Source organism: Penicillium nucicola (genome assembly GCF_028828085.1).
Source record: "Penicillium nucicola strain IBT 29836 chromosome Unknown utg000013l, whole genome shotgun sequence".
Classification (NCBI taxonomy): Eukaryota; Fungi; Ascomycota; class Eurotiomycetes; order Eurotiales; family Aspergillaceae; genus Penicillium; species Penicillium nucicola.
In genome coordinates this window covers 75,460-91,967 of record NW_026643137.1, presented here as the reverse complement: position 1 = coordinate 91,967, position 16,508 = coordinate 75,460, and the positions used below count along the sequence as shown (strand labels likewise).

The 16,508-nt window shown below is 48.6% G+C and overlaps 4 protein-coding genes across 4 annotated transcripts; 2 read left to right on the top strand and 2 right to left on the bottom strand.

Annotated features, from left to right (window-relative positions):
• Nucleotides 1–809: 809 nt before the first annotated feature.
• On the top strand, nucleotides 810–1,232 carry N7511_011274 (uncharacterized protein; the record flags this gene model as incomplete). Its single annotated transcript, XM_057133651.1, has 1 exon — nucleotides 810–1,232. The coding sequence occupies one exon, from the start codon at nucleotides 810–812 to the stop codon at nucleotides 1,230–1,232; it is 423 nt and encodes a 140-aa protein (XP_056978608.1).
• A 306-nt stretch (nucleotides 1,233–1,538) lies between these two features.
• Nucleotides 1,539–1,730, top strand: N7511_011273 (uncharacterized protein; the record flags this gene model as incomplete). Its single annotated transcript, XM_057133650.1, has 1 exon — nucleotides 1,539–1,730. The coding sequence occupies one exon, from the start codon at nucleotides 1,539–1,541 to the stop codon at nucleotides 1,728–1,730; it is 192 nt and encodes a 63-aa protein (XP_056978607.1).
• Nucleotides 1,731–4,098: 2,368 nt separating this feature from the next.
• Nucleotides 4,099–4,921, bottom strand: N7511_011272 (uncharacterized protein; the record flags this gene model as incomplete). Its single annotated transcript, XM_057133649.1, has 3 exons — nucleotides 4,099–4,300; nucleotides 4,351–4,540; nucleotides 4,690–4,921. The coding sequence occupies 3 exons, from the start codon at nucleotides 4,919–4,921 to the stop codon at nucleotides 4,099–4,101; spliced, it is 624 nt and encodes a 207-aa protein (XP_056978606.1).
• A 2,644-nt stretch (nucleotides 4,922–7,565) lies between these two features.
• On the bottom strand, nucleotides 7,566–8,252 carry N7511_011271 (uncharacterized protein; the record flags this gene model as incomplete). The annotated part of the gene is made up of 1 exon (XM_057133648.1): nucleotides 7,566–8,252. One exon carries the CDS (start codon nucleotides 8,250–8,252, stop codon nucleotides 7,566–7,568), a length of 687 nt encoding a protein of 228 aa, XP_056978605.1.
• Between the last annotated feature and the right edge of the window lie 8,256 nt (nucleotides 8,253–16,508).

The following is a 16,508-nucleotide window of genomic DNA, read 5'->3' as shown; positions in this document are numbered from 1 at the left end:
GTGGCTCAAAATAAAGTGGTTCAGGACTGACCAGGTAGGCGAGACGTACGTGGCGCTGCCACAAGGTTTGTTTCAGTTGCACTGGCACTGGAGAGTGAATGTCTCATCAATATGCGCTCCAAGGTGACATAAAATCGGCTGCCACGCCTTACTTTGTATGAACTGCCATTCCCACTTTCGTCAAAAAGTAATCGTCGCTGGGCGAGGCTGAACGATTGAGCTAACCGTGTTGTTTAGCCCCAAGATATATTCTAAGTAGCCAATAGCGAGAAAATACAACAGATGTATTGACTGGATCCGGGGCGAAATTCGTTGGAGATTGGATCCTCAGACATGCAGGTCGGAAAGTCACACGGAGGAAAAAGGTACTGGATTGAATATAAATAACTAGTTCGGCATTGTCGCCAACTCTGTGAGCTTTACTGTAACTGGATTCGGTCTCCACCTCGGCTATAATACAAAAGTACGTAATTTACGAGTTAGGACACTGTGGAGCATCTTGTTACTAGCATGAGAGAGACCATACTATACCTCTGCTTAGCTGAATGGGTCTTGGTAAGAGCACTGACCCTTGATCCGATTTTCTGAATGCGAGGCCCACCCTGCAGTAAAACACTCTCCTTCTATCAATAAGCCTGGTGAACCTTCATAAACGCTCTGCTGCACCAGGAGGAGCCTTTTAAAATCAGAGACTTTTCCTGATCGAGTTTCTAGCTCTTCGGCCTATGGATGTGAGTTCTTAGAGCAACAACTGTCACGAAAGAGCGATATTGACCACCGCAAGCTCAGTCACTGGTCTGTTTACAACAATGGCCGAGCAGATGCATGACGTGAATGAATATGCCAGATCTCTTATTGAAGCGGTCCTTGAATTTACTGGTACTCAAGACAAGCTTACCACTATCGTTTGCATGACCTGTGGGGAAAACTTTACGTCTTCTTTTCCTGATGTGAACGGAACTGTCCCATGTGGGAACTCCAGGATGTGGGAATGGGCCTATCCTTATGGTGGTGACATCTATGTTTATATCAGCTGTTATAAATACTCAAAGGAATATTCGCAGCAAACCATGGACCAAAGCATGATTTTGGAATTGACAACAGCAATGACAGACAAGTTGTCGGAGTCCAATCCTGAGCCAGCACTGAACGCTTATCTTTACAAGACAGTCATCGCAATATGGGGTTCGAAGGCCGTTACTGTTATACGCGACCTGCATGACCGAGCTTGATTGTTGGCAATGGTAGCCGAGACGAAAGCTGTGTGTAATGTACTCTGAGTCCTTTAATTCTCTTTAATAGATACCGATTGAAGATCTCAGTCACGTTGCAGTCAACAGAAGACGAAATTGTTTTCTCACGGAAAACCTAAAGGAAGAGAAACAGACCTGGAATATCAAACATCACGCATGCTAGCAACCATAGCCAAGTAGGCTTTTTTCCCTTCGCAGTCTCAGCAGCATAATTCTCCTTGAGGCTGTTATGCTCGAGCGAGTTCCGTAAGGTGAAAGGGGCTTCCGCTGCTGCGTGTATACTGAATGACCAGCGAGGTTCAGTCGAGTGAAGGCTTGACGCGAGGCAACATGCAGCAGTGGTGGGTTGAGCTCTTCGAGATCAGTGAGCTGGAGGATTGGATGCACGAAGCTTACACTATACTCGAGAATATGGCTGTCAGCTTACAACTTTCTAGAAACGAAGCAATCGACGGGAAAGACAATCAGTCTGGTTGAGATGGCGAAAAGCAAATACCTGAATCTTACCTGAATATATGAAGAGAATAGAGGACCAAGACTCCACAAGAAATCACTCTTTCTTCGGTGGCTGAAGCAACATATGGCTTTGGTGGGATGGGTTCAATAACCCGAGATCAGGTGCTGAAGGGGCAGCCTGAGTTAGCCGGAACACCTTTGTCCGTCCCGATCCAGACCTTTACCCACGCAAGAGGTTGGTTTCAAAGATGCAGGGCTGACAGCCTTGACAATGTACGTATGATTAAAGCTTTCCATCGCCAACAGTTCACTCAATGGCCAGTGTACGTGTGGCATGAGCAACCAATACTGTGGACAACATGGCGGCAGATGGAGCGTACCACCTCACCTCAGACTCCCTACACTCAGGCGCAAAGAAATCTTCGCAGAGTTGCTTCTTTCTTTCGGCGCGGCTTTCTTCTGCATGCTGTTCACTGTCTCTGGCCTTGAATGCGAGATGAAACATGAGATCTAAACCATCTCTGGCTCAATCACGCCTGCATCATATCAGTATCAGAGTGAGGTGCGTACCTCCTGGCCACTGGAGAAATATTCAACCTTTTTATAATACTGACATCTATCTATCAATAGCCCCGAACATCCAACCTCACGAGAAAGCTCCCCCGGTCGAGTCCTCCCCATGATGTCGAGAAGCTGTGGTCCTCCGAAATAATCTCCGCTTCAAATAATATTGGGATCAGGAATTTTGGGACGTAGGATACGTGGAGGAGCGGTATTGGGATCGTGGGTTGTTGTGATGATGGCATCGAGTGATGCCTTGAGCCATATCGGAACAGTGACTTTTTGACAAGCAAGCAGGGGCGCTTTCGGAATAGATAATCTAGTAAAGAGTTTAGTCAGCCGGCAAAGAGAGTGTTGTACAGGGGAAGAGCTATTTTGAAGCTGTCCACCCGGCTCATATCATAAATTTTGTGTGACTCAATGGAAGACAGTGGGCTGAAGGCAGTTTGTTCTGACCACAGATAGGATTAACCGAAGGTATCGGTACAGGTTCCAAACCGTTGATAGGAACTGTTGTTCAAGTAACTCATTAATCATCTGACGGACCTGTTGTTTTGCAATGGACATACCAGGATACAAGGGTCTTTGGCGCAACTCAAGCCATGTAGTGCAAAAAAGAAAATGAAGCGTGTTTTCACAGGAAGATTTGGAATGCCATCATGTACGAAGACGTGCGATTGGAAGAGTCTATCACCTCTACACCAGCCCCACCCTCTACCTGAGTTTCCATTCTTTGTTCAATTAGAATCTCGCTCCATTGGGTTGCATGCCCATTATACGAAGGTGAAGCCAGATGTGGGATGGGTTTCGAAAGTCGCTTCGGTCGGTGGGAATCGCTTCGGTGATCGGAGGTAAATGGAAGAGCCTCGCCAACATTCCAGCTTCTGAAAGATGGTTGTAGCCAGGAGGTTGAACTGAATGTGTAAGCGTGCCCTGACCCCTGGTCGTTAGGAGGGAAAGAGAATGAGCATGATGAAGTAAGTTACCAGATACAATCACAATAGCAATTTCACAGGCGTAGCATACCAAGAAGAACATAGCTTTCGCAGAGGAGAAAACAAGCAGAGACAGAACTCACAGCGCCGCAAAGTAACGCTTAATTTACCGGCAGATGAGCCGATTATAGGTCAAAGTCTGCCTTGTTTCTCGGGCCAGTTGCGGCCAGCATCTCCGGCCTTCCGATGGTAAAAATGGTACTGATGGGTCCAGGCAGGAATTTACAGGCTATCCCATTTCACATGGATGACTGCGGCCCAGATTCAGTCTAGTCGAAGCGGAGCGGGTCAGATTCCACGCTTTTCCTCGCTCCAGTCTCCTTACTCGTCCACGATTCGTTTTGAGCTGAGCTTGATCTGGCTTTCAATCCACGTTCAAATCACCTGGAAGAGTTTCGGGATATCGAAACTTACTCACTCCTCAAAGGTGTCCTACTTGCCAATATGGTGCTCCGACGTTCCACGTGAGAGACGAGAATGATGCCATTCCAATTCCAAAGCAAGGACCCTGTGGCCATGTTCACAGCAGATAATCACGGTATTCATCCTTCTCTTATCCTCTCCGGATTCCTTGCTTCAGAAAAGATAACGCTGACCTTTCCTCGACCAGCAAACCCCCGAAACGCCAACTAACTCCGGTGTTACCCACAGGGACTACTTCGCACAGTGCCGGAGTGTGACCAGATCTCGAATGAATCATTTTCCATTATTCTACTGCCACCGCAGGCCGGGCGAAATTCTCAACAACAAGTTCATTCGAGATTTTCAGAACGTTGAAGATCACAACCATGGACCGAGACTGCGCGGGCTTGTGTGAAAGAGAGAAGAAATCCCTATTTTGTCCACCTCCATTCCACAAATCGTTCAACACAAGTATGGTTCGAGCCCAGAAGGATGTTAAATTCGTCTTGAGACCCTTGCTGTCCCCTTTCCAGCATCGGCTTTGTGGGCCATGCCTCCACTACCGTGTTGAGATCCTTCATTGCGACCTGCAGATCGGCAGATATAAGATCAGATCGAAACACCCTGATGTACCTAGTCAGAAGTCAGCTGATATAGTGGGGGCACTCAAATCGTTTTCTAACCTCTCAAAAAACTTGTGTCGGTCAATTACAATTGTTCTCGCATCCCATAATTTTAGACTCTGGGCGCTCTCCGGTCGTAGCAAGGAGAATATGTCAATATCCGGTAGGAACTCCATTAGTAATTCCATGTTCGGCATTAGGTCTCTGTCGTCGCCTTGTTTGACCATCTCCATGATCGCATTCAGGTACACTGAATTATGCTGGCGTGAGAATTTTCCCGTGGGGGTTGCAGCAAAGGCGACAATAGGCGCAAGGTTTCTCGAGTACCCAGATACCCAGCATCAGTAATATTTGATACCTAAATGTTATCAGATACCTCTCCGTATGTTTCAGACTTACGTACCTCGATTTTGGCATATTTGTCCCTCTGAAGGGTTTTAGGAAGCTGGATCGCATCCACATTGAGCAGTTCAAGGTCTATCTCTATCCTTGCTAGGCCTTCTAGGAACTGTTGGAAAACCCGCCGAAGGTATATATAAAGTTTACCGTATAGGTCTTCTTTCGCCATTGTCTGCTCCCGAGCAACTTCTTGTATCGGCCACCCATCCAAAGGGTCGGCTTTGTCATCCATTGGCCAGACAAATGAAGGCAAGTAGAATGTACTGGTATATTGCCACGAGTGTAAGCCGGTTGTTTGAGACTTGGTGATCCTGATACTTACGGATTTGGGCTGCTGAAACCGGCCCTATCATGTCCAAATGGAAGAAGAAGCCCATCTTCACGAAACTTCTGCTTTGACAAACGTACAGATGGCGTGGTGTCTTTGAAATACCATCGATCTCGAAAGTCTTGCCTCGCCGGAGAGAATGTTGTGGCCGTCCGAATATGCAAAGCTTTCTGCTGTGCTAGGTCCAGAGGAACTTCGCAGAGTGCTTCTAGTCGGTACCATTCCTTTTTCCTAAGAGCAAGTCGCAGACTTCTCTTACGAGGAAAATTCCAAGTCCTCTCCACAATCTCCCCAGTGGCTTCGGCAGATATTTGTCCACAAACCTCAGTAAATAGAGGTTTTACACGCGATCTTAACTGAGTAATGATATCTTTTGGTAAGGAGGCAGAGTACCAGAGGTGAATTAAAGATTCAGCATTAGTAAAGCCACCGGAGGGTATGGATGTAATCTCCAAAGCCGTAAGGCAAAAAAGGAGTATTATGGCGTTCCTCGCAACGACGTGAAATTCCCGGTCGTTGATAGTCAAATCAATTCGTTGCGCGAAGGGCTGAGGAAGCTCGGAAACGGTTTTGACCACGTTGCGTAAATCACCAGATGCTTAGCATCGTGAGCCGCTATACCCTATTTTGGCACGATGGAGGCTAACTAACCAGCAAAAAGTATCGTGACATCTCGAGAGGTCATTGCCTTTGTTTTGTGCCAAATTGAGAATATCAATTGCTGGAGCGTTACCCCACAGATATATCATTTTGCCAAAAGAATTATGGTGGTTACTCGCAAGTTGTGGGCTTGCAAATGTTGGCGTCCGGTTTTCTCTTTCACAAAATGGGCTCCAATTATGCTTCATCAAACTCGACTTGCAGATTAATTATAATCTGGCCAGTGCGCTGTCTGGCAGCGTTTATCACAGTACTATCATAGATGTTAGACAATCACAACATTAGTATCCAAACTTACCGAGACTAGCTTGCAGTTACTGCACGAGTATCTGCTATCTTTGTTGCAACGCAGGTTCGCACATGAGTATAAGGTAGCTGAGGTAGTCGCAGCCATCTCACAGCCATTAATGTAGTTGTTAGTGAAAATTTTATTATTCTCAGAAGTCGTGGGGCTAGGTCCGACAAACTATACGGCAGGCCAGGCGTGCGAGACAACCAATCAGTTTTTGTCACGACTCGCATACCCCTCACTATCCGAGTACACCCAACGGTTTCTTTTTTATTATACTGTGGCGGGCTATACGTATAGGAACCCAGGAACCCATTCCCAAATTAATGAGTCATGCCGTTGTATCGCTGTCATGGGTTGGAATAGTCGATGCGTCCATCAAAAGACGTTCAACTTACTCTGTGTGTGTGTAGTTCACTGAACTTCACCTCCAGTCGAAACGATACAGCATGGACTGAAATTAGTTTCACCATTTCATCACGGCTGCCACTGCAGGCCAGAAAAGCGATAACGAGCGAATAAAAAGCAAAAATTGTATTTACCAAGTCATGGCAAACCTGTCGAAGTGCAATTACGCGTCATCAGTGCCTCGTAATCGCCGTCATTCCTCGTGTCTGCTCCATGTTGGCGGAATCCATGCACCAGCTTGGTCATATCGGCTTTCTTCTCTAACACCTTTGTTTGTATGCCAGAAGTAGGATCTTTCTGGACTCTTTCATGCTGTGTCACATCAACTGAGCAAATGCTAGTCTACCCTTCTCACAAACTCCGCCCCCGCACCCTATTCCTTTATCGGGTACATACTCAATACCACTCAGCCCTTGGACACGTCAAAGTCTTACAGTCGAGGTAACGCAGGTTGTCATTAGCACGTCAGTCAATACAATTGCAGCCCTAAACAACAGCTTAAAAGAGCTTCTGTATCGGGCTGGTTAGTTCTCCGGAGGTTCTAGAACATTGGTCCAGCAAATAAGCCAAGCAGACTAATGCCAGCTCGTTCGGAGACGTGGCAGGATTTCGCACCCATAATCTACCAACCATTTAAAATCTAGAATGACCCTTACGACAGAGACAGTACTGGTGAATAATCCTTCCTTGTGTCATGTAGCAAGCTTGGCCGTCTCATCGGGGCTGGCATCTACTGAACCGACTGATCGTGATCATGCTGACTTAGGATCCTTCAGAAACCTTTGAGAACAATGATTGCTAATGGATGCGTTGCTAACATTAGCTTTGATGATCATAAATAATGAGCCTCGTATGGCGTCTACTTTGTATCTTGAAAGATCTTCATATTTCTGATAGGCTAGCAAACATCGAAACATGCCGGCCTTTCGTGGAGCAACAATCCGCACACGGTAAGTGTGCTGAAGCCTGATAGTAAACATAGTTTGGTCATTTATATCGGGAACTATCGCCGCAAATTTTGATAACGAAGCAGGGACGTCAGTTGACTCGAATTCTGCCACAACCAGAGGGTAAGTTACCATGGTCTAACTGAGAGCAACTGAGAAAAACCCTCCGCATGTTCTTATAGATGTTGAATCGATTCTGAGAGCAATGTGATAGACCCGCAAGACACCAGATCATCCATCCGTTTCATGCGCTATAATTTTCTCTAATACCCCAAATGATGCGCCAGAAATCACAGACGAAAGGGCCGCCTTCTTCTAGAATCTCTCGGAAACATCCATTGTCCCCGATTTGACCAAGAATTGAAACAACGTAACGAGTTACAAAATTCCTCATGGCATCAATCTTTTCACCGTAATTCGGTGCTGTGTTCATGTAGACATATCGAACAAGTTCAATGATGCCACTTAATCCCGTATCGTAAAGTTTGAAGTTTTCCAATGTTTGATGCAATTTAGAAAGTACCAGTTGGCACAATGAGTCGATGCAATATTTGTCAGCCAGCACGTATAGTCGAGCTTGTTCGAGTAACACAGGAGTGAAATCTTCCCAAGACCCAGAATTTTTGGGTGGCGTGAAGTCATAGCTCAATTCGGTAGGTAGTGGACTAGGAACGACTAGGCTCCGTTCAAATGCCTCGCGTAATTGCCCGGTCCACACGCTTCTCTCTTTATATGGAATTTCCAAGTCTTGAAAAGCTTCTTCGGATGGGGGCGTTTCCGGCTCAGGTTCCTGCTCAGGTTCCGGCTCGGGTTCTGGCTCGGGCCAACCTTCCGGCTCGGGCTCAGGTGCAGGCTCCATAAGAGAGTTGTTCCAGTTGATATTCAAGCGGTTCTTCTTGTTGCGTTTCTTCTTCTCTTTTTTGGTCTCCATTATCTTTGTAGGAGGAGACTTCCCATCGATCAAGCGAAACGCCGGGGGTGTGTAGTTTCGGAGATATGCAAATTCACATAAGCGAGAAAATGTGTCTTCATCGACATCTGACCAGTCAACGTGTCTAGTTTTTGCCTCTATCATTTCACCATTCATGAGAGTATTCAGAGGCTTTGAGAGTTCTGCCAAAGCAAAAGAATGCAAGGTGACTTCCTTCTTGTTTTCACCAACAGTAAATGTGAACAAGGGAGAGGAAAGGCACCTAAGAGCGTTAGTACCTAGATAATACAAGCTTCCCATGTATCACCCACCTCCCAAAGGAACCCTCCATTAAAAATGATGGTTGCTAGAGTAGAAAGCAGATCGAAAGATGTCTTTAAAGGTGCTAGCAGGTTGACATATGTTGCAAGATGTCTTTCATGTCTACTATTCTTCCAAATCACGAGCGCTACGGTTACCTTAGTGCTGCAACGTGTCTTGATTTAATTGGTCAAAGAGACAAGTCGCTTGTTCATAATCGACAAAAGTTTCTGTTTTTATTAAAAAAGAAAAGAAAAGAATTGCCCAACTTTCAATTCTGTACGTATCTCAGGCACTACAGACAACATTAGGATATGGAATTTTCACTTATAAATTTGTGGGCTTTGTTTCACATGGATTCAAGCAGCCTTCGACTCTTAAACACCCTCACAGCTACAAGGGACGACATTGGACAGCTCATATGTGATTGTTTGTGCATTAGTCTGTTGATCAAGACTGCAATGAGCGCCGAGCACATTGGAAGCGGTGTGAGGCAAACAGTAACAGATTATCGGAAGATTCTCGTTCGTTCAGGGGCTTGAGTCATTGAGTACATAGTGAGTAGTTCAGTGAGCCTGGCGTCAAAGCCATATCACGCCTATATGGAAAGTTCCCGTCGCATTAGCAGACTATCAATCGGTGGAGACATCGAAGGGCTCATGATAAGACTGCATTCGGAAGCAGGCGATGGCGCTAGAGCTATTAGAATCAAATGTATTGGTAATTCACGAAATTTACGGAGAAAGCAATCATGTGATACTAGTTAACAATATGTTTCGATACCCTGAAATACGCTAGAACAAATAGTTATGGCATGACGTATAGGTGCTGAATAAAAGGATCATACAGTACACTAACGTAATTTCCAAGCGAGCGGCCCACCCAAGCGAGCGGCCCAGGAATCCTAATCTATCAATTTCAAATGCATTTATCTCAACCAAAACGCCATTAAATTCAATAAGCTAAACTCGAGGTCTATTAGGACAGGCATTTTTCTTATGACCTTGAATTCCACATCCTGAGCACCTCGGTAGGGCCCTCGTACGTGGCTCAGAAGGTGCCGGAATAGCGCCTACCTCGCTAGGTATCGGTGCTAAACCTACTTGCTCTGGCCGTAGCATCAATGTAGAGGCTTCTTGAACTGTAAGGCCTTCCTCTGAAGGTATTTGCCCTGTAGATCTAGCCCTTTTTCGCTTCTTCTTCTCGTTTTCAGCGCGTAAATCGCTTACTTCTTTCTCGAGAATAGCTGCCGATTGCATGGTTAATTGGCAAGCTTTTAAAACCTGATTTATCGCAGAATTTAGCGGGCTCGGAGGGCTTTTTGAGCGCTGTTTTAATAAGGCTTTTATCGAGGAAGCCTGTTTCTGCAATTGGATATAATTTGAGGGCGTTTTTGGCTCCCACTCGCTACCCCGGCTCGAGGGGGGGGGGGGGTCGGCGTACGAAGGCAGATATTAAGCTCTGAGATAACCCGATCGGGGCTATAAGGCACTAAACCGGCGGCGGCGAAGCTATTCTTAATAGTCTCCGATTTAAATGCCTCAATTCGTGCGGTCGGATAGGCTTCGAGGAAGTCAAGTTTGTCGATATGGCTTTTCCCAACGCGCATTTTTGATTCAACAAGTTGACCGTACGCGCGGTTTAACACCGCAAAACAGCCAATATCAAGAGGCTGTAGAAGATGAGAAGAATGCGGAGGCATACAAATTGCAATAATATTATTTTCCTCGCAAATTTTATCGAATTGCGGCGTTAAATGACTTCCGTGTCCATTAAGTATCAAGAGTCTATACTTCCCCTTCGTACGAGAAGAAGTAGACGGAATAAAGAGCTGTTTAAGCCAACGAACTCCAATTTTATTAGAGGTCCATCCATTCGGGCTAACCTCGAGTCTCCAATCATTCGGAAGGCTATCGAACCAAGATTCGATAAAGACTTTGCCTTTAAAAATCACGTAAGGAGGAAGCGCCCACCCCGTTGAATTTATACACTCAATTGCAGTAACCCACGCGCGATTTCTAGGCTGTAAAAGTACTCGCCGACCGTAGTATTCACTTCTCGTGATTACTTTTGTAGTCGCAATCACGCCCATTGCAAAACCGGTCTCGTCAAAGTTATAGATATCGTCGGAGTCAATACCGTACGAAAGGATTGTTTTTTGGACAAGCGAAAACCACTCGGATATCATTTTTGGGTCTTCGCATTTAGCTCGCTGATAATCGTAATGTTTCGAGAATCGGGAGGTAAGAGAAGGATGCCTTTTAACGAAGTTTGTAACCCAATTTTTACCGACCGAAGGAGGGGGGGTAGATCCACGCGCCCCTAGTAGTAAATCTGCCATCTCTCGTACAGTAGACGGCCGAGGGGCTGCTCCACGTAAATCCATAGAGAGAATCCATTTTTGAAGAGATTCTTCCTCGATTTCAGTCAATTTATGTGAGTTTGCGCGGTGTTCGACGCGATTTGTAGAGCCAGCAAGACGGCGGGGGAGCGTTGTACGAGGTACATCAAATTGGCGCGCAACTTCATGAAGAGAGGATATCTTTTTATTCTTATAAGCTTCGATAGCTAATAAGATCCTACCCTCTTGCTCCGTACGTTTTTGAGAGGATTGAGCACGAATTGGTGGCATGATAATGGATGAAAGATGGAAGGTTATTAAACTGACGCGTTTTTTGGATTACTGGGCCGCTCGCTTGGGTGGGCCGCTCGCTTGGGAATTACGTTATATGGCCCTGCTATATACTGAGATACAGATCTGGCCTGTAACATTACCGACCCTCTGCTTTCTTCCTTCTCTACAAACATTCCTCTCTTTCAATATTAAGAACCCCTACTCTAGACTATCCTTATTGTCGAGATCAGATATATATTGCTTCCTCCCTGGGGTTTACTCCTTGGACTATCCCTTCTTCCCCTCCGGATATCTCTCAATTCTTCTCCCGATATCTCTATATCCTTACTTATCCACTACCTATACCTCTCTCTATTCCTGTGACACTATATACTTTTATATCTAACCCGTATACCCTTTACTCTACTAATAAAGAGGAGTACGCTTGCTTAAACTATCCAGATCTGCACCCTCTACTTCAGAATTCTACATTTCCTCTCTCTGTTTTAAAACTACGGTTGCTGTCTCTTGTGGAACCCTCGATCTGACATAGCTTTTGTGAATACAGTGCTAGATATACTACCTATCTTGCATTTCCTCGAACCCTACCCTTATACAAGGGTTATATAAGCCTCTACGGTAGATTGAATTACTCCTCTACTATATTCGCTAATATCATCCCCGACAATAGTATAACCGAAACTCACTTATGGAGGAGTATAATTCCCCTTTACCTTGGCATTTCGCCGCTCATCTGCCGTAGCACACACTCTACCACCGCAATTGCATTCGAACTCCGTTCCCCAAACATCCGCCGCTCACCCCCGAGCCATAGCATATATTCCACCTCATCTCCCTTCACTTCACTCCCCCCAAGTCCATCCAGGAATTCTGCAGCCCATCCATTCTTCTGAAACACTGCCCAACACAGCGGTAATACTAAATCAGGGAATTCGCATCCCCCTCGCCACCGCTGGTCGCAGATCCTTTGGGGCTGGAAGCACTGATAGCAACTGCTATATCCGCTGAACCACCCCCGCGGCTCTTCCCGTGCCTGTTGGCCTTTTTCTTCGAATCAAAGTAACGATACCGCTGCTCATTCCCACACTGCTCCATCGAGTGTCGTGTGTGGCCCTCCTGTCCGGATGCCACCCGCGGGAGATGGTAACAAATCATACATACCCCCCGCCATAACTCAATTCCCTTTTGGTAGTCAGCAAGCCCCCATGCCTGCTGCCGGATCTGGCCCCGGAGTAAATCTCGTCCACACTCGAGATCCTGGAGATCATCTTCCTCTCGGCCCCAATCGTGTCGCCCGTCTATTACTTGGGAGGTGGGTTGCTCCCCGGCCCGGTTGCAATTATCGCACATGGCTGCCCCAGGCCGACATACCATTCCCCCGTCGTCCAGATACTGCGACAGTTCGTAAGCCCGGCATCTCGTAGTGCCGATATACCCGTCGAGCGCGCGATCTCCATCCCCAGCCTTCAGCCCAGGCCGTATGTCCTTTCGAGGTTTCCATCCAGTCGGGACGAGCACGACGGATCGCCCCCCTTGACCATCGCGCCCAGCCCGGCCGACCTCTTGCGTAAAGTCGATCAGCGTCCATGGGACCCCAACGTGAACCACCCACCGCACTCGGGGGTAATCGATTCCCATCCCAAATGCAGAGGTAGCCACGATATACGGCGGCTTGCCATCCCGCCACTGCTGGAGGACTGCCGCCTTGTCCTCGGTGCTACCAGAAGCAGAATGATAGACGGGCGCCCGGATGAGCTGGGCAACCTCTTCGGCCATATCCTTAGCGCAGCAGTAGATGATCATACGCTCGCCACTTCCGAGAAGCCCAATACCCTGCTGAATCCCCGGCACCGCAAACTCTCGCACCAAGTCCTGCTTTGGGGGACACATGCTGACTTGGTAGTATATGTCTTGCCGCGTCGTCGGGCCCCGGACCATACGTGCTCCGCGAAGTAACATGGCTTCTTCAAACTCCGGTACCCTACTAGGTGGCATCGTTCCGGTAAGAAATACCATCTGGCACGCAAGCTCCCGGATCCTGGGGAGCAAGGCCATCGCAGGTCGGTATTCCACGGCAGTCAGGATCATATGGCACTCATCGAAAACGACGCGGTCCAGTTCATTCGCAATATGCAATCGGTGGAGAAACTCTCGAAATCGTGGTCGAACCGCCTGTTCAACCGAGGCCACGATCAAGGGACAGGAGTGTAATCGACCAGGGACAGATCCCGGACCCCAGATATGAGCCTCGATCCCGGCCTCCGCGCACCGCCGTTGGATCTCCGTCTTCAACACCACAAGCGGTAAAATAAGGATCGTGGTACCGGCCGTGGGTAACTGGCAAGGAAGCAGGTAGAGTAAGCTCTTTCCCTCGCTGGTTCGCAGAACCGCTAGTACCTGGCCAGAACCTGCCAAGATGTGTTCCATCGCCTGTCGTTGTTTAGGGGAGCGGTACTCAGCATCCGCACCGTACATCCGCTGAAGAATCTCTTGGGCCTCGTCCATTCGCCACACTCGTCGATTCCGGGTGGGAGCCTTCCGCCGTGCAACACGCTGGATGATCGGGGACTCGGTATCCACCTCCCGGGGTCTCTTAGACGGTGTGCTAAATCCACTGTCAGCAGTCCGACGACTCCCACTAGGGGTATTGCTGGGCTGACAGCGCTCGCTTCGTGGCCTGGAAGCGTTGCGGGGCGGCGGAAGCCGGCTGGAAATTGATAGGGTTACGAACGAACCGATGCCAGACTTGACTAATGTGCCGAAACTCTTGCAGCCCAGCATCGGTAAGCCCACCACGGAAGTTCACTGTTCCTCCATAGGCCCGATTTCCCGTACGCGGCGTATGGCTGGCCTGCCAGTGAAGCGCATCGGACATGCTCCCCTGGACCGCATCCGTCTCATCACCATCCTCTCCGGCCGCTTCTTCGATCAGCAGATTTGCATCTATATCCGCGAATTTCCGCCGTGCAATACCGACTGTGATCTGCCGCCAAGCTTTGATATGGATATGCTTCCCCAGGACTAGCTTACCGGCCTCGACAATGACCCGGGTCATGGTATCAGCAGGCCACGGGTCAGTGCCCTGAGACCAGAGATAGTCGGACGGCTTGGGTCCCCCGGTCTCCTGCTGGAGGAACTCTCGGAAGGGATTCACGATGGCAAGATATTGCGTGATAAGCTGCCCAACCTCGGGCAGTAGGAATCGGACAGGCCAGCGGGAGGCGTTGGTCTGATTCCGTGACTTATAGTAGCTAAGGATGAAAAGCATCTGTCCATCGTGGAGGAAGAGATCGCGCGTGGTCAACGTGGTGTTCCGCCACCGAAGGCCAATGAACTCAGTACGACGTCCTTGCTGCCCTGAACCGAGAAAGAACGGGACCATAACCACCCGGAGAAACTGCTGGACAGCGTTCTCGTACTGCTGAGTCGCATCGGCGGACACAACCCAATGACCCTCGGCATTCTGCGACCAGAATGTGTGGAACAGGGCAGGCGTCCTACCAACCCGAGTGATCAGCCAGTCCTTGACCGGGTCCAGATGGCACGTATTGCGCGAATCGGTGATGAATGACTGGCCTGGCGCAGTGGCGTCCCAATTATCGACCAGCTCATCATACGCGATGGTCGGGATCTCCGATGCTGGGCTAGAGCGCCCACTGAGACAAAGCTCAACCTCGAGAATCCGCCGGGCCTCTGCAATCCGCTGAAAGATGATCTCGCGGATATCGGAGAGGTGAAAGACCACATCTGACCAGACCAGAGTCTGACCATCGGCATGCCAGCGGATCTGGGCCGGGGGGACCTCGGTCTGACTGATGCGGAACCCGAGCAGTCGGTTCTCGAGCAGCTCCGACAGAGGACCGTCGGTATCGTTCAACAACCATTCGTCCCGGATCGCAATGATCATAGTACTTATCTCCGCATCCTTACCCTCTGCCGTCTCTGCCAACACAGACGCAAGGATGACCATCTGACAGTCGTAGATCAACTGCGATAGTATAGATGTATAGTTCCCAATCGCGAGCCATGCTCCTTGCGTAGGGCTCCAGAAGCGAACCACGGCATAGGAAACAAGGACTGAATCAAACTTTCGACGAGAAACCGGGTGCTGGATGATAGCAAGGCTGAATTGAAGTACGGCATGATCTAGCCGGGCGCGCAGATCCTCCCCATGCGGACTATCGACCTCAGACCCACTAAGATCCACAATCTGACTTGCGATCTCGGTTACTTCGACCCATACCTCAAGCTGCCGCGTACTGGCTTGAAAGAGATTGTCCCGGAGTTGCTGCTGCTCTACGACGCGCTCCCAGTAGCATACCAGCTGCTGCCAGGTAGTGATGTATCTCTGTCGCGTACGTTCATTCTGGAGATCGGAGAGGGGGTCCTGGGATGTTTCTCCCCGGGCAAAAGTGTTGAGAAGCCGTGCGTTACGGCGACTAAGCTGGCGTACCTCTGTATCTTGGTCATGTACCAAGACCGCCATTGCTCCCTCGAGAACACGTTGGACGCTTTCGCAAATGACAAAAAGTAAAGCCTCCTGGTCCTGTCGTGGTGTTCGATAGCTAGGACCAAGATCTTTGACCTCGAGCCCTTCAAGGTGGATATGGATACCGGCCCGCTTCATAAAGGGAGTGACCTCGGATACATGGCGCGCTGCGGCGATGGACTTCCGCGATGATTGAGAGAGACTCTTCTGGTATCGGCCCATGATCTGTTTCCATGTATCGCCGGTGAGAGCTGACGAAGGGGGTGTCTCGGAACCAGATGGTGGTACATAAGTAGGAGCGTTGGCATGCCGATATATATATTGAGGGTTGGAGGTCGGAATCTGGTCGGCAAGAACCACAGCAAAGTACTGTTGGCTTTGTTTCTGGAGAAAGAGCGTCTGCATAAAGGCCTCATGCCATGGAATCGCCCCCTGCTGCGCGACCTGCCACTGATGATGCTTATTATAATGTTGGCGGATCCGGTCCTTGCTGGTAGAGCGAACGTCGCAATCGGGGAAGTGGCAGATGAACCCGAGCACGGTCGGCAACCCGCGAATCTCACAAATCCCATCTTGAGGCTGGATGACTCCAGTGCTGTATTGTGCCACGCAAGCTAATTCTCGTGCGGACTCGATGGTTTGCCGCTGTTGACTCTTAACATGATGTTTGTCACGAAGATGGCGAGAGAGACTGGTTCGAATGTAGCAGGAACCATGGGTTATGCATAGGACTACCCTAAGTTCCGGTAGCACTTGCAGATACGACGGCAAGGGGTTATCAGTCTTAATTTCAGGCTCCGTGGCAGAATTTATATGATCGTGATTAGATTGT